Source organism: Semicossyphus pulcher, unplaced genomic scaffold (assembly GCF_022749685.1).
Source record: "Semicossyphus pulcher isolate SPU_LCO1_2020_fin unplaced genomic scaffold, fSemPul1.0.p SCAF_25, whole genome shotgun sequence".
Classification (NCBI taxonomy): domain Eukaryota; kingdom Metazoa; phylum Chordata; class Actinopteri; order Labriformes; family Labridae; genus Semicossyphus; species Semicossyphus pulcher.
In genome coordinates, this window is record NW_027211699.1 from 4111552 (window position 1) to 4135124 (window position 23573).

Consider the following 23573-nt stretch of genomic DNA (forward strand, 5'->3'; position numbering starts at 1 on the left):
AGTTTAACATAACAGTTAAACAGGATTAAACGGAGGAATACATTAGCAGAGAGGCTCACAATGTTTCCTGTGTGCGTATGTGAGGAGATGTACATACACTGTGTCGTGGATTACAGTTGGATTATATGGCATGTATTGTTGGTATGTGTTTGACATGCAGAGGCGGGGACAGAAGGGAGAAAAAGAGAAGGGAAATGAGAGGGAGGTGGTCTTATTTTTCTCCCCCTCTCCCTTGACAATATGGAGCGTGAGACTCGTTTATGAAGACGAGGAGGAGGACGAGAGAGGGCGGGAGGAAGAATGTGAAAAAACAGAGGAAACAATCAGAGAAAAATGTAAACACAGTGCCCCAAAAACGCAGACAAAGACACATAACACTCCAGCTTCCTGTCCTTAACTCTCCTCTCTCGTTCTCTCCGCGGACGCTTCTCAGGAATCCTCGGACTGCGGTCGGTTACTAAGCAACCGGATTCCTGTTGAAACTGTGTCAGAGAGACGGAGAGAGAAAAGCATGTATGATAAAAGTGGCCCCGCTAATCGCTGTAATCAGTCAGGATGTTTATGTCTGATAGTCGTAGTGCATTAAGATACACCAACGTTATTATTTACACAGGCCTGCAGGGATCCTTATATAACAGGATGGGGCCTCTGTAGTTTTCTTATTGTTAAAAGGTCCATGAAAAGACTTAAAAAGATGTCATGGAGTACCTTCTGACTTACACATCCTCATGTCATAGTGATTTCATCAGGTGTTCTTAGGCTTGGGCTTGAGAAACCACTATACCATTTTTGTCTGACGTCACGCTCAGGGTGGGAAGCTCAGATGGTGTAAAAATGCTGTATTGCTGTGCTCCAGGTTTGCATCATATAATAGGGACTTACTTCTTCCTGTGCCTCTCGATTGATCAGCAACTGAGAAGACAATGGATAGCGTAAATCTGAAGGGACATTGGACCATATTGGGTGTTAAAACAACATATTTAATATCTTATTAAGTCCTAACTGCTAAGACTCAACAGCTGAGTTAAGCATTAAAGCAATTACTAGCTAACAATAGTGTTAGCTTGCATACATTACTGTTAGCTAGGAATTTACTTCTTTCCTGTTATATTCTGAAACACTAAATAACAGAAATGTTAGCTAAGAAGTGGTTGAATTCAAATGTTAGCTAGTTAGTTGTCTATTGCAACATTCAAACAATTCCTAGCCAACATTACATTTAGCTAGGACCTTTCATAATACTGTATAAGACTATAAAGTGGTTGAATTCTAATGTTAGCTGTTGTCTACTTCAGCATTGAAACCATTCCTAGCTAACAGTACTGTAAGCTAGCCAACATTACTGTTAGCTAGCCAACATTACTGTTAGCTAGGAATTTACGCAACTTATAATACTAAAGTGGTTGAATATAAATGTTAGCTGTTGTCTATTGCAGTGTTCAAACTATTCCTAGCTAACAGTACTGTAAGCTATCCAACATTACCGTGAGTTAGCTAGCATTACTTTTAGCTAGGAATTTTGGCCTTGCCTGTTGTATCGTGTAACGCTATCAAAGGGTAATGTTAGCTAGGAAGTATTTCAACACTAACGTTAGCTGTTTTCTAACTGTAATGCTATTCATTATGTTGTTATAACTTGCAATACGCCCCTGTAGATTTTCTCCATCCATTTTCTTTCCAGTTTCTGATCAATTGGAAGAGGTGCAGAAGCCTAACAGCATTTGAGCTTCTCACCATCAGCGTGACGTTATAATGGCTGATGTGTGAACATGGTGAATTCAAATGTAGAAAAGGTGTTGTCATTACGATTTAAAGGTTAGGAGTTTTACCAGGCATTGAGATTCCAAATAAAGCTGCCATCACGTTGCATTATGGGAAATGTAGGATCCAGTGTTTTTGGAGCTTAATCCTATTTTAGAGACTATTTGTCAAGATATCTCAGCGTCCACTGCTTCAAGTTTGACCATGAAGTCCTTTTGAATTTGTCTACCAATTTTATTGAAGAACAATAATAAAATAGCGGGAGTGTGTCTTTATGTCATTTCCTTAAAGAGCTTGGCACTTTACGTTTATGCAAATGTTACCTGAATTGAAGTAAATAGTCCATTTGTTGGGGACTATTTTCAGCTGCGGATTAATTTGCATTGGTGGATGCTGTATTCACTCACAAAGATGCTGTTCCTGGATGTATTTTACACTTTATGGACCAAAATGTGTTAGTTTTAGAAAATTGTAGGACATCACCAGCATTCTCTTTTAACCAAGATGTAATATCAACCTGCCAGTGTCTGTGTGTGGTACTGTCCTAGTACATGTAGAGGAGCCAAATCCTCAAGGTCGACTCAATGGTTGAACCATTTCAGTCATGTTGGCCCCAGGTGTGTGTGTGGTTGTATGCCCGTGTGTGTGTGTGAATCAAGGTTTAAGGCCAGGCCCCACCAGATGCAGCTGCTCCATTTAAGGCTCTCTGTATCTCTCCCTCTATTTTTCCTCTCCTTCTTTGACACTGTAACACACACCTGCCCCAACACTGTACCTGCACATGACGGCGTGGATGGCCAGAGGATAGATGATCTCACCTTGGAATGCCTTTAGTTCAAGCCTGTTGTGTCAGGAATGTTTTGTTGCACTGGACAGAGGAAGATCCGATCTTTCCCATTGCCTACACGTGTTTCCCTTGGCTTTAAACCGAGAAGAAAGAAAATAGATCAGAATAGATTTCTCATTGGGAAAAAGTGCCACCTGCATCGAAGATTAGAAAGGCATAAAAGGAATAAGTGGGCGATGAAAGAGTGTGCAGCACAGAGAGGATAACAGAAAGACGGAGGGAATCCTGGTGTAACTGCGTCACTGCCTCCTCTCGGGGGGGGTGCTGGAGAAGGAGGAGGGATGGAGGGATGAAAGAGGGAACGAGGAGACCAGGGAGAGACGAGCCAGTTCAGGGACAAGCTGATTTATGAGTTTCTGTTTCGGAACCGTGCCGCCTTCAGGGACTTCTCTCAGATGAGCCGATCTGGAGATCACACACACACACTCGCACAACACGCTCACGCAGGAGACACACGAGACACATGCGACTCTGCAACCAGTCGTTCTGTTGGCAACATTCTTTCAGTAGTGATCACAGCAGGGAGGCGGGAGTGTTTTTTATGTTTGAAGTAATGGTAGGAAGTGTGTGCGTTTTCTCTGACAGATGGTGAAATAAACGAACAATCATCCCAATCAAACACACGCTCCGAATCTGGATTGGAAGCGCTCCCATCAACATGTCGTCAGAGAGTGAGAGAGAGGCTCTTGGAGGCAGAGAGGAGGAGAAGCAAAGTCAGGAGAGAGATGAGAGGAACAGGGAGGAGAAGACAAACATGACGGGGTGAAGCTGAGCTGTATTCGGTTGGAGCTGGGATTCACAACAAAGGGTTTTGAGATGAGCGATAGAGGGTAGAAAGAAAGAGAGGACAGCAGAGGGGAAACAGAGCTCATTAACGGTGAATGGAGTGATGAAGGAAGGAGGACAAACAGCCTGTTTTTGGTCTGCGGGGCGATGATGCCAGCAGTTGGAGAAGCTCTAAACCCAGCAGCGGAGGACTGGTTCAAGCAGAAATAAAATCCTTTGAGATGTTCTCGCCAACAACTCAGTGAAAGGTGTTTAAATCAGTCATACATGATGCGTCCAACACGGCTGCGGCCAGACTGTTTTGACTGGGGTGGGGTAACTCCAACACGTGTTCTGCGTGGGGGCACATTGGGAGGAGAGAAGTTTCATGAGCCGGCCCGAGCCCAGTCTATTTAAGGATAAAAGCTGAGAGACGCCATGTAAATAGCAACACGCCTGCCTGTGTGTGCACCTGCCTCTTAAAGGGAATGAGCTTGCACCATGCACTTTAGACCACACGCTGTAGACTAATCCGGTGACCAATATGTGTTTCCGCCATCTTGTGTAGCCCTTATCTGTGATGAAGTGCTGTGTAATATATCGTTATTCTACTAGCTAGTTAGCTTCATCAACGAATAGCTGCATTTAATCATCACAGACTAGTTACATTGGCACATACGCTGTTTTTTATTCAATAATATTCAATAAGCACGTATTTTCTAAATGTTTACTAATGCAACTTCTCTGTAATGATGACATGCAGCTCTTACTTGGTTACTAGCTAGTAGATGAACGCGTCAAAGGCTATTTGAAGGCTCCTTCAGATGCGGCCCTCAAATGCGCCACAAAGGATCTGCCGGGTGCATCCTTCGTGGCCCAACTTATTCTGAGATTCATTGCGAGCCAATCCAAACAAGATGGAGGACTCTTAAGAGACCGAGGAATACACTTTTAAATGTAAACGTTTTTGGTTTCAACTCAATCGAATAGCTAGCGATAAAAATGTTCAAAAAACGAAAGGGGCATCGAAACTTATGTGACATTAGTTATGCTAGTTAACCAGCTAGCTACCTGTTGCTAGGCAACGGGAGTGGTGCTTTGAGGCGCAAGGGTCACTCAATCGAATAGCTACCGATACAAATGTTCAAAAAAACAAAACAGACCTTGAATTGAATTTTTATCTTTAAAATAATTAGGTTAGGTTAGGTTACGTGACCTACGTTATGTTAGCTAGGAAGCCAGCTAGCTACCTGTTGCTAGGCAACCAGTTTTCCCGCCCTTACGCTTGTGTCACAAACAGGAAATCCTCCGTAGACCAGACCGTCTCATTTCAGTTAAAAGGGTGCAGTCCCTGAATTGAGACAAAGCTCATGTAAAGTTTCTGGTGTCATACAGGGGGACTCTTCATGAAAGGCTTGTGTGTTATGCACTAATTTTAAAAAGTTAAAGTTTGTCTCGACTGTTAGAGCAGCTGATTAACTCTACATGTTCTTCCTCATGTCCTTTACATCGCAAAAGTAAAGTTACATAGAAAGTAACGGCAGGAAATTGTTCCCTACTTGAGACAGCTTACATTCAAACGCACAGATGCAACTAATTTCCCGGATCCGTGTATTGATAGGGCCCTTAGTCTGTCATACCAAAGAACACTGTTAAATGCAAGGGCTTTCATCAGTGCGCCATTGGCTCAACCACCATTGTGTTAACTCATTCTGCAAATGATAATAAATTTAGATGCATTTATTTCTAGTCCACCAAAGCATATTTATCCCATCTTAAGTTCCAGCAGAAGTGTTTTTGTACAATTTTTACATCCCGTGTGAGTTTATTTGATCCTTTGGCCTGCTATATTACATCCTCAGGCAGGTTCTATATTACCGGATGCTATTAAAGGACAAAGGACACGGCAACATAATTTGGTATGCTTATCATAACCGGCAACACAAATACATACACGTATACACTTGTTTTCATCCTGACTGCAGACACGCTCATGCTGCTGCCCTGCTGATCGACCTGAGCAGGGAGCGTGATTAGGTTATTACATCTGATGGGATTGAGTTTGCTCTCCTCTAATGAAAGAGGGATGGACTGGAGCATGAAAAACGACGGGAGGGGGTGGGGGGTGTTCAGAGAAATGAATTGCAAAAGAGGATGGAAGAAAACGTACACGGAGGAGGACGGCTGAGATAAAGAGATGGAGGTCAAAGGCTAGGAGGGGAGATAGTAGGGTGGATTATGTGGAGAAATTACGGAGGCAGGGGAAGAGATAGAGAGGAGGGGTGAAGGTAAGAGTCAAGGAAGTGAAGAGGGAGGGAGAACAAAGGGGGGAGTTAATGCTGTTTTCAGTCAGGTGGAGGTTATTATTCCATTACTTTATTAAGATTAAAAGTCCTGCATCATTTTTGAACTTGAGACACACATCTCCATCTAGCGGATTGGTCTGAATATAAGACGACCCTGATCATAAGACGACCCCCTTTCAAGACTAATTTAAAAAAGACTTCATGAAGAGCAAATCATGATTAAATTGTCGCATTTAAATGAAACAAAATGCCTTTCAAAATGCCAATAAATCAATAAATTTTAAGCCATTTGTTCCTGACGATCACTGTATCTCTCCATCTTTTATCCCCCCGGCACTGTAGTTGTGAGTGACGGCTGGCCTCAGTCATGAGGGGAACACTCGCTTTACAAATAAGTGGTGCCGTCTACTGTTGCGAACGTATGTTGGCCTTTAAAGTGATGACCTCAAAGATTTCAGTTTTGTTCTCTTCGGCGGCACCTGTGGCGATAAACGGTAATAGCGGGAGCACACTTCCAAGATATCCAGACAGTGCTGCATGTGTGACGTCCACGGTTGGCTCCGGTTGTAACTCTTGATTTTCCTCGCTGACGGTCGCTTTCTTTTTTAGACTGTTTGCCTTCATTTTCGCCCAAAATGGGACAAAATAGGTTTAAATCCATCAGCTTGGATTAGAAATGACATGTATTTAGACCTGCGACGGTGTGAGAACATGTTGTTGGACACAAAACTTTTCCTCCTGCAGAAGCAACAGGAAGTTTGAAAGCTGCTAACCAATAGCGACAGGCTAAATTTGTAGTTTATTGTGATACAAAGGGCGAAAAGCCGTAGAGCAGATCGGGATGCTCGAGCAGAGACTCACTGTAGTTCCTTTTTCTTGGAGTGAAAGGAGAGAGAAAACCTGGGAGAAACAAGGCGGGAGGAAAGAGACAAAACAGCTGATTATGTGGTTAACATTTAACAAAACCTCAGTGAGTTGTTCCTCATAGTTAGCAGTGCACAAACTGTGGATGAACTGCTGCGATCGGAGACAACTGGACGATTCATCTTCAGAGCTTCAGCGAGTGTTTACCGTGCCCTCCGCTCCGTCTGAACGCGCCGGCACCAACCTGACAGCTCAGCTGGAGTGGGGCTCGACATTGTGTGCGCGCTGTGAGACCTCTCCAGTGTGTTCACGGCCGTGTGCATCCATGTATGCCTAAGCGGTTGTGTAGGGGAATTGTTGTTGTCTTGCATCAGCAGCCGCTCGTGTCGAAATATTTCTGTGTGTGTGCGTGTGTGTGTAGATGTTTTGATCTTGTAAAGGTGCAGCGCTACTGTGCTTTTCATGTCCGGTTGGAAAGAACAAAACAGCAAGAAAAGAACCTTCAAACCATGCATACAAGTGCTATGCATTTGTGTGTGTGTGTGTGTGTGTGTGTGTAGTTAGTAAATGTGGGTAAGTGTTATCACAGTCACTGTGGGTGTGAGACTTTGCGATGACAGAGTGTGGCGCAAATTTAACAGGCTCTTACAAATGCTTAATATTGCATTGTGATACATGTGTTTTGTTTACCTTGGACGGCTTGTATTGTCACATATTAGCTCAGCAGAGGCTGAAGATAATCAGTGAGTCATTCAGTGCTCATTGCACAGTGAGGGATGAAGTAATGATGTTCTATATATATCTATATATCACTTTGTTTCTCCTTTATCCATAAAAGGAGTCCGTGTCTACCTTTGCGTCTCTTCTAATAATAACAAACACTAGTTTTACTTTCCCAATGTAGTTTAGATCACAGGCTGTATAAAAAGAATGGACGACATGACAGCTCCCTAAAAGTGAAGCCAAACCATCTCTATCGCCCCCTGCTGACTGTCTGCAGTATAGCTCATAAAGCCCGCCTCCTCCATGTTAACAGATGGGACATGAGTCAAACTATAAAATCAAAATACATGGCAAATAAATGTTTCTCAAACATGGTTTCTGTCATTATAGTTAGTTCTTATCATGCTGATTTACGCCCAAGTGTTCATTTTTCCAAGTTTATTTTTAATTAGTTATTTGATGCTGTAAAAAGGATGATTGACAGCTCCTGCAGCTGATCTGTTCCATATTCCGGAGGAACGGTGAGAGGAGACGTAACTAACTGCTGCAGACCAACACAAAAAGCTGTTCTGCTGTTAAATACGCTGGCGTGCAGGATCTAAATGTGTGTTTTGGTTAGCGGAAAGGGCGCGACATCGTTACCGCAGCGCCACCAGATAATGCCCAATAAAACATTACCCTAACGCAAGATGGCAGCGCCCGCCTCGGGGGTATTTCGGCTTCACTTTTGTACAATGAGAGTAGATGGAGATGCGTCGTGCTTCTTTATATACAGTCAAAGGTTTGGATAAATTAATTGTCCATCTCACAAAAAGTGTGGTTCTATTCACTTAAGTCTGTGACAGATGGAACACAACTCTTCCAGTAGTTAAATACAACGATACATAATTGTATACAGCCCAGTTATATAGACAGGGTTAAAAATGTAAAACTCAATCAATCAGTCAATATTTATATTGCGCCAAATCATCAAAAAAGCTATCTTACTTCACATAAAGAGCAGGTCTAGGTCTCTTTGTTATATTATTTACAGAGACTCAACGTTCATCTACCAAAGGCAATGATCAACTGGTTTCACATGAATACCAACAATGCCCCACGCCCAGTGTGACGCAGCGCTGACATCATTTGATTTGCTCACAGTGCTGAGGCATAAATCGACCTTAGCAAGTCAGACCAGGAGCAGTTTGTGCAGGCTCACCAATGTACATTATATTTGACCCAGATCACAGCAACATCGGGAAAGCATATAACTATATTTATCTGAATTTGAGCTTTTGCCTTGAGCACCAGCGTCTTTGTTCCTTTCTGGTCTCTGCACAGCATTGCGTACGCTGAGCTCGCTTTGCAACCACAGCCTCGCTTGACTTTGAGGACATTAATGCTTGTGTGTGTCTTTGCATACATACATCTGTGTGTGTGTGTTTGTGTGTGGGAGAGCCGGAGACAGAAGGGGGCTCAGGAGGTGTTGACTGTGGAGATTAAAGAGGAATTAGAGAGAGCAGAGCGCGGGGAGGCAATGAGCAACACTGGAGACCGAGAGAGAGAGAGAGAATCTCTGAATATTCAAATCTCTCATTTTCATTCTGCTGCAGATTACTGAATCTTTGATCTCTGAAGGAAGAATCGACCTTACGTTGCTCGACTTACTGTGCATGTGCGTCTCTTTAAAGGATGTAAAGTGACAGACTGGCCCAAGGCATTTTCCAAGTGATTGAAATTGTGTTTTCCCTCTTGGTATTAATGCTCACAGCAGTCACATTGGAACTGAATACAATGTGAACGGCAATGTTTTCTTGAGACTCCCCTGAGGGCGCTTCAATACGTGTTTTACACTGATGTAATGGCTAAATACATGTAGAAGTCATTTGTAGACAGGGTGACAGCAGAAGCAACTGCCATAAGTCACCATGTTTACATGGCAGCCATTTTTCTTTGATGTCATGCTTAAAACGGGAAGCTAAAATTCTCATTTATTAGCAACTGAAAGGTTAAGGCCATATTTTAAGATAAAACAACATTTTAAGAACTCATTAGCTAAGGTTGTACAACAGCTAACGTTAGGAATCAACCTTCCTAGCTAACATTATAGTTTGATAGTGTCACACAATGCAATAGAAAGGAGTATATTTAGAGTTAATGCTAAAGTTAGCTAGCTAACGGTAATGTAAGGAAGGATTTGGTTCAATTCAGTTGTGACTTAGAAATTTAGTAGCTAATTTCTTCACCATACCCCTATTCAACCAATGCCTAGCTTACATTACTGTTTGCTTGCTAGCGTCACTGTAAGCTACAAATGTATGCCTCACCTATCGTTTATTGCAACACAACCAAACTATAATGCTAGCTAGAAAGTACTTGAATGCTAACATTAGCTGAAGGGTTAGCTTATCAAATATTTTGTTTTAACTTTAAATTTATGTTCGGATTTCGCATCGCATCGTCTTTTTGCAGTAATGAATCAAAACGCAGTGAAGTTTTAACTACTGAACAACATTATGACTTTATATGAGCTTCCAACCCTTAGTGTGACGTCAGAGGAAAATGGCTGCTTTGTGAATACATAACATGCCACAGAGTTGATCCAAGGCTACTGAATAAATTGTAAATCTCCCTGTGTGACACTGTGTGACCTACGAACTGGAGTGGCCCTTCAACATACCACTCATTTCTCACGCTGCTTTCTAAAAATCCTCATGTTTTACATACAGTTCCGCGGGTAATTTCTCCGTCCAATTCTTTAAAAAATGTGTCTCAAGAGGATAATAGGCTGGATTTGCATTCTTCCTGCCTCCCACAGTGGTAGCCGACTGCTTCTGTTAACTTGAACATCCAGCTGCTGCATACCACTGCCATGGGAGCTTGGCAAATTAACAGAGACCCATTTTTTTCCCAGAAATATAGCAGACGGTTTAATTTCCCTCAGTGTCACAATAAAAATGCTTTCATAAGTTTGAAGCCTTGGATGGACACACATATGGGACAGTTACGCTTTAATTGATCCCATATGAAGATCGATATATTTAACTCCCTCATAGTGGAGGAAAGTCGTGCCTATCGGGGAGTGTAAAGACAAGGCCTTTTGGCAGAGCAAACTGCACACTTGTCAGGTTTGGTTAATTAAATGGCCTGAAGCGGCTGCGTGGTGGCAGCCAGGGATCAGGAGATCCTCTTTTTACATGTGTAAACTCACCATATTCACACGGCAGCCATGTTCCTCTAACGTTACGCTCAGAGTGGGAAGCTCAAATGCTGTTACTGTATAACAGCAATATATTTCAAAGTAAAACCACCGATTTCATTACCAGTTAGCTACCTTTAGACAGCTGATAATGCCAGCTATCAAGCACTTACTAGTTAATATGATGTTAACGTTACGTTAGCTAGTAAGTATGCTAACTAGCTAGCAAGGTATTTAAGCCTTTCCTATTGTATTGTGTAAAACTACTCAATGATAATATTAGCTTTCAGCCACTTCCAAGCTAACAGTTGTATTAGTAAGTAAGTTAGTAAGTAAGTTGCTGGATGCTAATGTTAGCAGTGTGTTTTAGTGATTACAGTGGTCAACATTTGTTTTCTGCTGTAACCCTGTTCTTACTAGAACAGTACTTTACCCTGGGAATACTACAGTACCACAGCTTAGTGTGTGTGTACACATGTGTGTCTTGAACTGAAATAGACATAATGGCAGTGTAGAGGCTAAGCCAACGCTTTTAGCCACCGAGGTGCAACACCACGGGTAAACTGATTGACACACCTTACCGGGTCAGTAGCACGTCCGTTGAATTAACGTCCGATAGGCAAACTTTTCCACTGAACACTTGTCAGTTTATTTTCTCTTTTTTTTGTGTCCATTGAAACTCGAACAATGCAAGGCTCCTACAGGCAGCATCTGTGACTTTTGTTCTGGTTAGAAAAACATGATATTAGATATTTCCCTCCTTCAATTGTTCAGTCTCTCATAGATCCTCTGACTCTATTCCTGGTTTGAATCCTGGTTTGACCATCGGGGGCCTTGTGGGAGTTTGCCTCCGGGTACTCCGGCTTCCTCCCACAGTCCAAAGACATGCACGCTAGGTTAATTGGTGACTCTAAAATTGCCCGTTTAGGTGTGAATGTAGGTTGTGTGTCTATGTGTCATTCGCCATTTAGTCGACAGAAACACAGGTGCACTTTTAGCAGTCAAAGAATTCCTTTATTTCAATGTGGCAACACTGTCGTAGAGACTGATTATATTTTGAGCTTCAAATGTGAACCACTAAAATAGAGGCCCTTTTACTGCTTTGTCCTAATTAGATAATGTCACCTTTATTAAAAAAGAATAACACAAGCAAAGAGAAATGACGACTGCCATGACATCGTGTTTCCTCCTTGTGATTCATATTAACACTTAGTGTTTTACTCGTCTCTTTTTAGACATTGAAAATGTCCCACGTGTAGAACTTTCAGAATCATCATCCCGAGCTGCAAAAGGTTAATGTCTTTTTTAGGGACAAACTTCTTGTAATTTAAGCTACTGATGCAACAGGATGTACAGGTGACATTCTGGACAGGCTTGTAAGGAGATTAACAGCCAAACAGCCAGGCCCGCTGTGTCATTATTATCCCCTTTAAGTGCATTAGGCTCACCCAAAACTTCTTGTTGGCGTCCAGTTGCAGCGTGTTGGCGGGGGTGATTGTACTCACGGCCTCTTATGATTGTGGTGGCGTATATTGATGCTTATATAGCCTACAATCTTTCTCTTTTATGGACTAGAGCGCTGATCTTTTTTATTATCATCAACCCCTGGAAGCTTTATAGTTGTAGCTGGAGACGCCATACCTGCGTCGTAATTTTCCAATGGGCTGTCTTGCCTTATCGCCCAGGGACTGCGCCACAGCGAAGACTGGTATATAGCGTCAAGTCTAAGATTTTAGTGTTGTGTCGTGTGTGATCTCTGTCTTGTTGCCTCCCTTTACAAGTGCCCGTCTTCTGTGTGGTGTAGCTCATTTAAAGGAACCGTTTGGGACATCGTGGAAACATATTTTAGGCAGCAGCAGTAAAAAGTAAGACAAGGGTCTCTTTCTCTTCTCGTTGGACACAATGTGGATGTGAGGAAAAGGGAACATTTTATTCCCCGCGTCACATCCCTGCATGTGGATGGCAGCTGATCATATCTGCCCTGCATCCAGCTGTGGTCGGCACTGGAGGCGGTGTTCCAGAAGAAGCTGGATGACATCAGTTTATAAAAGATTTTCATACTCTGTAACATGTATGTCATTTTACACCCTGTGTTGTTAATTATTTAAAATGAAAGCCCATGTGTTTTGGCCTTAACCTTCTCCCCGCACGTGGTTCGAGCACTTTTCCATGTTGGTGATCCTGCTAAACTGCGTCACTCTGGGGATGTTCCAGCCCTGCGAAGACGTCAGCTGCCAGTCGGAGTGGTGCCGCATCCTACAGGTCAGTGAAACACCCACACCCTTATAACTGGGCCAACAGCACATTGTGTGTGCTTCTCTCTCTATGAAAACACAGACCTAATATTCACACAACATTGGCTCTAACAGCAGAATCAAATGCAGGTAGATAACCATGCCAGGACATGTGCAATATGGGCGCTAAGCATGTTTCCTCATGGTAGAAATGGCGCTGGAAAAGGTGGTGTTTATTTTGGTGATTCCTCCACTTAAGCACCCCTCTGTAGCCTGTCTAGAAGAACAAGAACCACAATAATAAAACATCCTTTCATTCTTTTCTCATTCTTTATATTTCTTCCTGTAGAGTGAGGCTGAGATGTGCTCATTATATTAAAACGCCGACGTTCTCTTTGCTGTGGTAGACGTCTAATTAATTGAGACACAGCCATACCCATGCTAAGCCAGAGCTGTTCACTGCTGGGATGAAACTAACTAATGGAGACAAGAGTTTCCTCTCAGACACCCTCCGCCGGCACCGCCGCCGCTCCTTTCAAAATGTGACCCCATATTGACGAGGAAACTTAACAAGGACCTGACCTTTTTTGTCAATGTCCTCTTGTTGTTGTTGTCGTCACTGTCACACATTAACACTGTCTGTGTGTTTGTTCATTTCATCGTGTTTCTTCAGGTACTGGACGACTGTATCTTTGCTTTCTTTGCTGTGGAAATGGTCATCAAGATGGTGGCGTTGGGAATTTTTGGCCCCAATTGTTACCTTGGAGACAAGTGGAACCAGCTTGACTTCGTCATCGTCATGGCCGGGTTAGTATCCCATGTTGCTTTTTTTGCTTGTGCCAAGACATTGCTCATTCTTTCTGTCATCTGCAACTTGACAAATGCAGTCAGCTTGCAATAACTTTATTGAACGCAAAGTTATCAACAAGACAAGCACTAATGCCATCTCAGGGTGACAAGAAGCGAGAAATGGAAGCCTTTCGACATGTTGGCGGCTGGAGGAATATATGCCAGGGTATATTTTAACAGTAGTCTATCCATGTGTGCACAAATATACAAAAAAGTAAAACTCCTTTTCTGTCCTTCTCCGACTGTGTCCTCAGGGTGCTGGAGTATTCCCTGGACGGCCATAATGCCAGTCTGTCAGCCATCCGTACAGTCCGAGTGCTCCGGCCACTGCGGGCCATCAACAGAGTGCCAAGTAAGTCCACGTTTCAAACAGAGGGTTTGACTTTCTGGATTAGTAATGATTAGCATGATGTAAATGTAGTGCATTGGGACCACTCAAAGCACTTCTACACCACATTCACACACAGAAGCGGTTCAGTGTTTTGACCAATGACACGCAGCAGCCGGGAATTGAACCGGCAACCTTACAGTTAAAAGACTTAGCCACAGCCGTCCAAATATTAGAAGCATTTGCCAGCACTGTTTACATTATATTTTTCACCTGAGGTATATGATTTTGACCTTAGATTACTGCAATACTTCCTTGTGTAATTTACACCAAACTACATTATAAAAATGTCATATTTTGCTGCCTGTATGCTCTCTATTACACGACAAGTTGACCAATGATCCAGAAGTCGATGTTTTGCTTTAATCTCACTCCCAGGGGTTGTCTGGGGCCAGCGCGAGCTCGCACATTGTTTGTCATGTTCCTAAAAGCTCTGTGACAGGAGTAGCCATGAATCTACAGCTAAAGAGGTCGCTAGACAATGGTGTCATAACAACATACAGGAGTAATAACCTGCATACATTAGGCAGGCGGCCAAGCTGTCTTTAAGGTACGGGCTGCCAGTACGGAAGCGGTTTCGATCAATACACCTCTCAGGTTCTCAGACTGGGATTTAAACTGTTTCTTCCTCAGTGCTGTCTGATGTCAACATGTTTATTTTTACTGGTTTAACAGATTTTATTGTTCGTAACACAAGATTTATAAAAGAAAAATCAATTGTTACAAAATTGGAAAACCTCTGGGAGTATTGTGGGAGGTATTTGTACTACATTGACTAAGTGTGTTGTCTTGGTAATGGATGACTTTGTGCTTTCTGGCTGCAGCAGGCAGTTTGTGTGTGTGTGTTTGAATGACTTTCCCAGAATAAGCCAGTTGTTGGCATGTGACACAGGTTGACCTAAGACTCTCCCACGTAGATGATGACGTCACGTGTTTGTAGAAGTGTGTATGTGTGTGTGTGTGTGTGGGCAGATTAGCTAACCCAAAAAACAGCATTGAAGGTTGTCTGTTCTCTCAAGCTATCATCACCAATAGTCTCTCACACACGCACTGCATTGTTCTACCTTTAGCATTAGCCCTCTTGCTTAACAGCAGCCCAGAGAAACAATGTTTACAGCGTTGGACAAGCTGAAGTAAAACTTGTATGACTGTAACAGTGTTTCAGCTGCACCCTTAAGGGTCTAAACCGTGGAGGTAGATGGAAAGAGAAAATTGCAGTGAGAGTGACAATGAGTGGTTTGAATTGGGGATGGAAACTCAAGGTCGGTGTGCAGACAGAGACAGACGCGAATGCACCCCAAAGCCCACAGACTCATGAGCTCACAGTTAGGGTTGTTCCCAAACTGATGCCAGTATCTGAAATGCCTCCAATACTTTAGAACTGATTCACCAGACATTTTTTCTTCTTCACTGTTTCAAAAGCAGCTAGCTAGCTTACGCAGCACGCACCGTTAACTACTGTTGTAGCAGCAAAGAAGAACCGATATCTGGTCATTTATTACATAAGGATAGCAAACCACAACAGTGTAGCGCTAGCAGAGACTGTAACGTTAATCAGAGCTACACTGAATGAATCAGTGTTACGTAAAATATCTGTGTTCCTCCGTTAGCTTGTTACGTTAGCTCAGCTTGTTTTTAGGTTAGCATACCTCTGTAGTTTGATCTTTTAGGGGTCTTTATCAGGAGCTGGGAAAGTTATTGGTCTCCTCCTCTCTAAAACAAGCTTATTTGTGATAAAAAAAACAAAACGCATTAATGTTATATATTTTAAGTTAAAAATCAATGTCTCTGGACGCCATTTACACTCTTTAGCAGAAATCTATTCCTAGGTTTACATATTTTTGTTCTTTCGTAGCTATGTCTGATTGTTCAACCACCAAATAAACAGAAGTTCTCTGTCACACATTCTCTGAGCCTGGGTTAATAGAATACATCTGTTATTTTTAAAGTCTCGCACTGGTGTCAGATCTGTATCTCGATTTCCAAACACGGGTATCGGAATCTGTGTTAGAAAGTAAAAAATGCTTTCAGAACACTACTTACAGTTTCGGGACTGGGTCCACACACGGTTGGCATCACATCACCATGGTCACGCGGTTGCCGTCACAACCGTAACCCTGAGGACATTTATCACCAGCTTTCTTCCCTTTCATTTCTTTTGGACTCATCTTTTGGACTCATCGTTGCTGCAGACCACCTGCTGCTGTGGACGTGCTCGACTGCAACAACTACTAACATCAGTCTTCCCCATAATATCATTATTGTTGCTGCTAATGCTAATAGTAGACCTGTTGACTTCAACTGTTACAATTACGATTACCTCAGCCTTTATCATTACTCTGCTTCTCTCGCTAATTTATTTATTTATTTATTTATTTTGCTAATCTTCACCCTAGTCTACCACTATTATTGGCATTGTAACCATAAGTATGTGTCTGTTGTTGTTCATGTAACAAGGACATATGTTGTTGTGGTAACAAGAACATATGTTGTTGTTGCTCTCTTTGCCTGTCTCTATCCTGCATCTCCTTCTATCCCTTTTTCGGCCCATCCAGTCGAGGCAGATGGCTGTTCAACATGAGTCTGGTTCTGCTCGAGGTTTCTGCCTGTTAAAAGGAAGTTTTTCTGCCAATGTGCCGAATTGCTAAGTGCTACTCATGGTGATTCATGTTGGGCCTCTCTTTAAATAACATAACAAAGAGTCGGTCTAGACCTGCTCTTTTTGTAAAGTGTCTCGAGATAACCCTGGTTATGATTTGGCGCTATACAAATGAAATTTGATTTGATTTGATTTGATTTGATTTGATTTGATCTTGTGTTTTCTTTTTCATTCTTTTCTGATCATAAATGGAGTGCCTGTGGGCGCAATCCAGCCAGACTTCAGTTTTTCCCTCCCTTCTCACCGTCTCTATTTGTCTCTAACCATTCTGCTCTCTCTGTCTCGCTGTTTGTCTTTGTGCCTAAATGGTCGGGAAGTAGACAGATGAACATTTGTTCTTGTACTGTAGCCAAGATACAGTGAGCCGCACTCTCTGGGCCCTATTTTCGTGCTGGTGCAACAACCAGCGCACACAGTTTTCAGACTGTCCTCCTGACCTTGTTATTTGCTCCTCTCATTTTTTTCATACTGTGTCTCAGGTGCAGGGTTCAGGGTGGCAAGAGAGGTGCAAACAGGTGGATGGTTAATTCAGATGAGACAGCACAATGCTGGTTGGGTCTCAGACATGCTGAGAATTGATATCTCTGAACTACATCTGTTTCTGATGTATCTACACTAAGTACTAACATGAGCTAACTATTTCAACCACGTCTCTGTACCCAATATGGCGTCTTAAGAAAATATTAGTATCTGCTTAAATGCTGTGAATGGTTGTGTTTACAGAATTCTGCTATAGTGAGGCATCTGTGTACTGTTTACTCAGTGTGTGCATGTGTACATTTCCATGTGTTGTCGTCCTCAAGCCTGCAGCTGGAGGTAGACTCCTTTATTAGTTCCGTGATGCCATGTATCATCAGAGTGTGTGATAGCTTTTCTCATTTGGCCTGTATTTCATGAGAAACAGGAAACAGCAGAAGAGAAAGACAGTTAACAGATTTAGAAAAGAAGGTGTTTTATAAGTGACAATATTTTCTGGACGGCAACTTTGTGTCTAATGAGTGCACACAGAAGCACAAACAGATAAACAGGAATCAGATGATGCATACTGAACTAGGATGAGTCATTCCCTCTGAGTGGGGAAACTTCACAGGGTACAGACATCAAAAATCCACCGCTGGACACTTTGCACTTGTAAACACAACAAAGATATTCAAATCTCATCTTTTGTTGGCCTCATTTTCTCTACAGGTCCTTGTTTTTTTCCAAATACACTGTAACGTCGCCTGTCGACACTATTTAATGTGTCAGTGCGCATGTGTAGCTAGCTAAATCAACTAGCAAGATGGCAGAGGGGATAGCATTTTCTTTGTGGAAATGTTCCCATTATTTAGAATTTTTGGGCGAAAGGGACAATGACAACATGATGGTGAAATGCAAGTTGTGCCTGGAGGATAACTGCTTGTCAGCTGCAGAGAGCTCTACTTCAAATTTGAAGTAGCTAAGCTAGCTAAACACAGCTAAGCTACACTGGTGGCGACGAAGAGCCTGTGTTGTACTGTTTTCATAGAAACAGCTGTATGCCTCTGCCCAGTTCACTGTCAGATTGTTGGCATAATAAAGAGCTGTCTGTCATTCCTGTTATTAGGCTGCAGAGTTACAGATTATGGGCTGTATGCTAGGCTAGGCAATGACGGTAGAGTCAATACATTCAAAGGTAGACTTACAGTAGGTTACACGCCGCCCGGACAATATAACCAACATTTGCAAATGACCAAGAGACGCAAATTTTGGTAACGCAAAAGTAATCTAATGCATTACGTTTCTCAGTAGGTAAAAAGTAATGCGACACCACCAGTTTAGCAGAGCTGTGTTTAGCTAGCTTAGCTACTTCAAATTCGAAGTACAGCTCTTCACAGCTAACGAGCACTTATCCTCCAGGCACAACTTACATTTCAGCGCGATGTTGCTCTTGTCCTTTTCTCCAAAAATTACAAATAATGGGAATATTTCCACAAAGTAAATGCTGTCCTCTCTGCCATCTCGCTAGCTGAATTAGTTAGCTACAAATGCGCGCTGACACAACTGTCGGTTTACCTTCCGCTGGTACGCAGTAACGTAACGAGTTACTTTGAAATGTAACATTACCCAACACTGCTGATGAGGCCCAATGACAGCCCCAGACAATGACAGCAGGAAATGTGAGTCAGCATGCGTCAGACGGATGATTAAGAGTCTACGACTGTGATTGTAAATGTAGTCTTCGTGACTGAACTTAGGCTAGAGCTTCATTTATCAAAAGCATAAAAATAACTGTTGGGAAATAAGGTTGATACAAAATGAAAACAGTATAACCTCTGAAGTTAGTTAAGATAAAATACAATCAATAGTTATGATCCTAACTTCTGTATTAAAAGGAAATAATTATGTCCACATTTTGCTTACCCCTGCTTCCAAACAAGCATGAATAATTAATGATAATCTTCTGGACCGTTTGAGTTTAATTTCATCCTGATTTATTGGAAATGGACTTTGATAATATTAAGCTTCTGGCACAAAATTTAATTAAAACGTTTGCCAACTTGCTTACTTGATAACGTTAAAACTCACAAACAAGAGTGTTTGTTTCCTTCACCTGCTACCAAATCATGATGGATTTAGGAAGACTTGAGGGTGTTTAGGTTTAAATTAAATTGACACTGTCAAAATTAGCTCTGTAGAATTCTCTGAATGTGGTCCATGTGACAAGTCTGTTATGTATATGTGAAAGGGTACAGGGCACAATGTGAGGACCTGAGGGACAAGATCCCCTTTCTCTGCTGAGGCTAAACACATCTGACAACTGGAGATGGATGCTGAATGCATGTGGTTAGATAATACTCGCCACGGGGAGGCTGTGAATCCAAATCCCGGAGGATGAAATAACGTCAAACTGTCACTTTCTGTATTTTTCATCACTTGTAATTCTATTGGCTGTGGGGATGAAGTTGTGGGTTCCAATAAGCTGACAAGATCAATAGAGGTTGTCAGGTTGGATGGTAACCAGAGGGCCGGTAAAATGCTAGTGTCTCCGCCTCATGCAAATTCTGACTATCATGCATGTGAGCTTTAAATGTGCTTGTCATTGTCAGTGCATGTGAGTGAAAGTAATAATCTTTGACGGCATCTTTACTCTATCTATCCCGCTTTGTAGGTATGCGGATCTTGGTGACGCTGCTGTTGGACACCCTACCCATGCTGGGAAACGTCCTCCTCCTCTGCTTCTTTGTCTTCTTCATCTTCGGCATCGTGGGAGTCCAGCTGTGGGCGGGGCTTCTGCGCAACCGCTGCTTCCTTGGAGAGGACATCACATCGTAAGGAATTTGGTCTTACGATAAAGACAAGCATTTGCATTTCCTCTCCTTCTAGGCTGGAAGAAGCAAAAACTCCCCCAGGAAATTGCTTCTTCAAGACTTTGGTCAAATCTATATTAGATCTCAGTTCTATATTAGATTTGAGAGATGAAGCACTTTGGTGAGAAGAGGATCTGTTTCAGAGCTTAGACAAACCAGAGATGAGTGAAGAATACAAACTCTACTCAGAGACTTAGAAGATGCAATTAATTTTTAATTCCCACCAAACAGAACAGCCTAACATCCAACCGGCTTCGGTGCCTCAAGCATGCACACATGAAATCTTCAGCCATCCTCGGCTCACTTAACTTGAACACGATCTTTCTTTCTTTCCAGCCTTTTCAGGCTCTAAATCTTCCTTCGTCTCTCTCTGCTTCTATCGTTTGCCCTCTCTTGTTAGAGTTTTCTGTTGTCAGAGGGTGTAACACTCAGCTGTAGCCTGTAGCAAAAAAATTCTGAAATTGTTACTTGTTAGAGTACGCAAACCACATAGCGCCAACGGCGTGGAAACTACCGTATGGCCTCACACACATGCAGGGAGAGGCAAGGACAGAAAGATAAAGACAGAGAAATGTATCCGCATGTTGTTTGATAGCTGTAGTTATTTTATGAGAACAATCCAATGAATCAATTTTAAAACCACTAAATATGAAATAAACCACCGTTTCTATGCAGATGATGTGATTTTGTATCTGATGGTGGTTTTAATTCAAGCTTGAACATTTTACCAAATTTCTGTCAGAACCAGGCTTATTGGGGATGACTGTTAACCCATCCATCCATCCATCATCTATACCGCTTTTCCTGCTAAGGGTCACAGGGGTGGGTGGCTGGAGCCTACTCCAGCTGTCATTGGGCGAGAGGCGGGGGGTAAACCCTGGACTGATGGCCAGTCAATCACAGGGCTGACACACAGAGACAGACAACCTTTCATACTCACATTCACACCTACAGGCTATTTTAGAGTCGCCAATGAACCTAACGAGCATGTCTTTGGACTGTTGGAAGCCAGAGTACCCGGAGAGGCCGGGATTCAACCCAGGAACCTTCTAGCTGTAAGGCCCCATGGCTAACCACTAAACCACTACGCGGCCCCTGGTTAACCATAAGAAAACTAATGTATAAAATTCCAGAAAGACCCATGTCCCAGCTAAAATTTATGCAATATCACATGAGAGGGCGCGATGTACTGAATATCCTCACGTCTGTGATTACAGGAAGGCACGAGGAAAACAAGTTGCCAAGGTGCCGACTTGGAAACATGACACAGGCTGACACATGCTAAGAATATTAAATCAAACTTTAGCAGACATCTTCCCATCATCTTGTGATGCTTAAAGCACAGTATATAAACAACCACTATCTCCCAAAGAAGACAAAAACTCACACAGGCACATATTCAGACAGAGAAAAGATCACAGTCATCAAATTAGCCATGGGGATTGAAAATCTACAAAAGAGAAGGTTGTCAGTGTTTACAACCTCAGGAAGCAAAATAATGTCCCTTAGACATCCTTGAGCTAATTCTGTTTTTGATGTAATGGTACAAATTGTATCCAAGTTAATACAGCTGAAGCCTCCTTGTGTGTAAGAGAGAGAGAGAGAGAACAGCCGCTTAATATTTCATAGCCAAGGCTGCTGTGTTTTCTCTCACAGAACAAATCGTTGTCTGACTTCCAGTAGAATCTGAAGCCCAAATATATTCTGCACTAAAGCTTGTGCACACCCTTAAGCCCCTTTCACACAGGCACTCCTGAACATTTCCAGAACATATCAAGACAGTCTGCCCCTGAAATTTCATCCAGAGGGGGTGGGGTTCGATGAGGCAGGAGATGACATAAAGTGTGCGCTGCAGAAATACGAAGTGGTATAGTCATTCGGTCATACACGACGAGGCCCTTGTTGCCGCAACTGGTGAGCAATGTCGGCGTCGGCCCTCACAGCCAGAAGCTCCTGAATCTTTTCATCTCTCCAATTTCCAGCATCTTTGCTTCGGTCGTCTTGTAAATGATCCTTCAACCTCGGATGCTTTTAATCATCCCGTTATGTTTATATTCATATAAGGCAAATAGGTGAGAGCAAAACATAACAGGAATGGCTGGAGCATAAAGTGAGCCAGTCGGTCCACAGTCTAGGAAACTGGTCCCTCTACACTAGTATTTCAAGAGTGAATGTCACTCCGCAGAAAGGCACACTCATTGTTGTGAAGGGCTCTTCACTCTAAAGGGGAGGGAATAAATAGGCAGGTAAACTGTGGGATGCACTCATAGCTTTCTATCTTGCATAGTGGAGTAGGAAATCAGCTGTAACCATGGATACTACTGAAAGATGCCTTGCTCAGTCAGCTCTTGATGTATTATGTGATATTTCACTTTCAATGCAAAACAGCCTCAAAGTGATAACCGAGGAGATTATATATTCCCTTTTTTATTTGAAGCACAAAAACTGATGGTACAAGTGATAAATGTAGGCACCAAGTCGTTTCAGCATTCATCGATATTTATCTGAACCCACCGTGAAGAGGTATGAGGCTGGATTGCAGAAGGAACACAGTGATATTTGACTGAGTAGCTAGAGATTTGAATGGATAAGACAAGGATGTAGTGGCCAAAATGAGACTGAGCCTGACTATGTACTCCCCTTTCTTAAGTAAAACTAATTGGGTAGTGACTTTCTTCACATCGCCCAATAAATTCCCAAATGTGAAAACTCTGGAAGTTCTTAGTTCAATTTCCCAGTGGCCATTGACAACAGAGGCGGACCAGAAAGCATCTTCAAACTACAAACAGTCAGAGCAACACAAAGTGTTATGCAACGGTAGGCTGCTAAGGTAGCAAGCTAGTCCAAAATCCAATTATTTTTGCATCTAATTCAACATTAAAGGTGGGGTATTATGCTAATTTCAAGCTTTATATTTCACTCTGTAATACCTGTGGAGTAGCTTAGCATAATTTACTGTAAAAAAAAAACTCTGTGCAGGCCCTCATTCAGCCTCTGCCTGACTCAGTCAGCGCTGTCCCTTTAAGAAACCCCACCCCTACATGCCCGCTCTCTTCTGATTGGCCAGCTCTCAGAAGCTTGTTAAGGCTAAACTTTGTGACATCACAAAGTGCAGCGTGTAGAAAAAAACTGTGAAACCTGGCGTTCACAGCAGCCTGCAGACTGAGCTGAGAAGCCTGGGGATTACTCCAACATGCTTTTACCTACATATTTGAAACTTCACCCTCGTTTAGTCTGGACATCCAACATTGTAACATTATATATAAGTCTTAAAATGTGAAACAGCTTTAAACAAGAATAGCAGCTAGCACTGAGCATTTGTACATAACCGGAACTACCGCCTAGCTTGCTTGGTGTTAAAGAGTCAGAACGTTCCACATCGGCGGCAGCCATCTTGGTTATTTACTTGATTGACCCTTTCTTAACCTGTCCCATATTACATAAATGGGTGCAATCACAACCTGAATTAAGCTAAATGGAAACCTGTCTGAACGGGAGGGGGACCAGCATTTGCCAGAGCAAATAAAACATGAGCTTGCTGATTTGTCTGTTTCCCAGCCCAGACAAGGACAGTTTAAAGAGAAAGATTACATTACATTGATTACATTTTATGGACGTTTTAAGGAATTGCAATCTGCAAAAGCTCAAGTTCCTGCTAAATGTCAAG

The 23573-nt window shown here is 42.5% G+C and overlaps 1 protein-coding gene across 1 annotated transcript in view; it reads left to right on the forward strand.

The window, feature by feature from the left end:
• Window positions 1–23573, forward strand: part of cacna1ha (calcium channel, voltage-dependent, T type, alpha 1H subunit a) — a 131179-nt gene that overhangs the window by 50362 nt on the left and 57244 nt on the right. The window contains exons 3-6 of the mRNA XM_069675908.1: window positions 12598–12709; window positions 13355–13488; window positions 13785–13882; window positions 19708–19867. Coding sequence (XP_069532009.1) covers window positions 12598–12709; window positions 13355–13488; window positions 13785–13882; window positions 19708–19867 — 504 coding nt within the window. The remainder of the gene's footprint in view (window positions 1–12597; window positions 12710–13354; window positions 13489–13784; window positions 13883–19707; window positions 19868–23573) is intronic.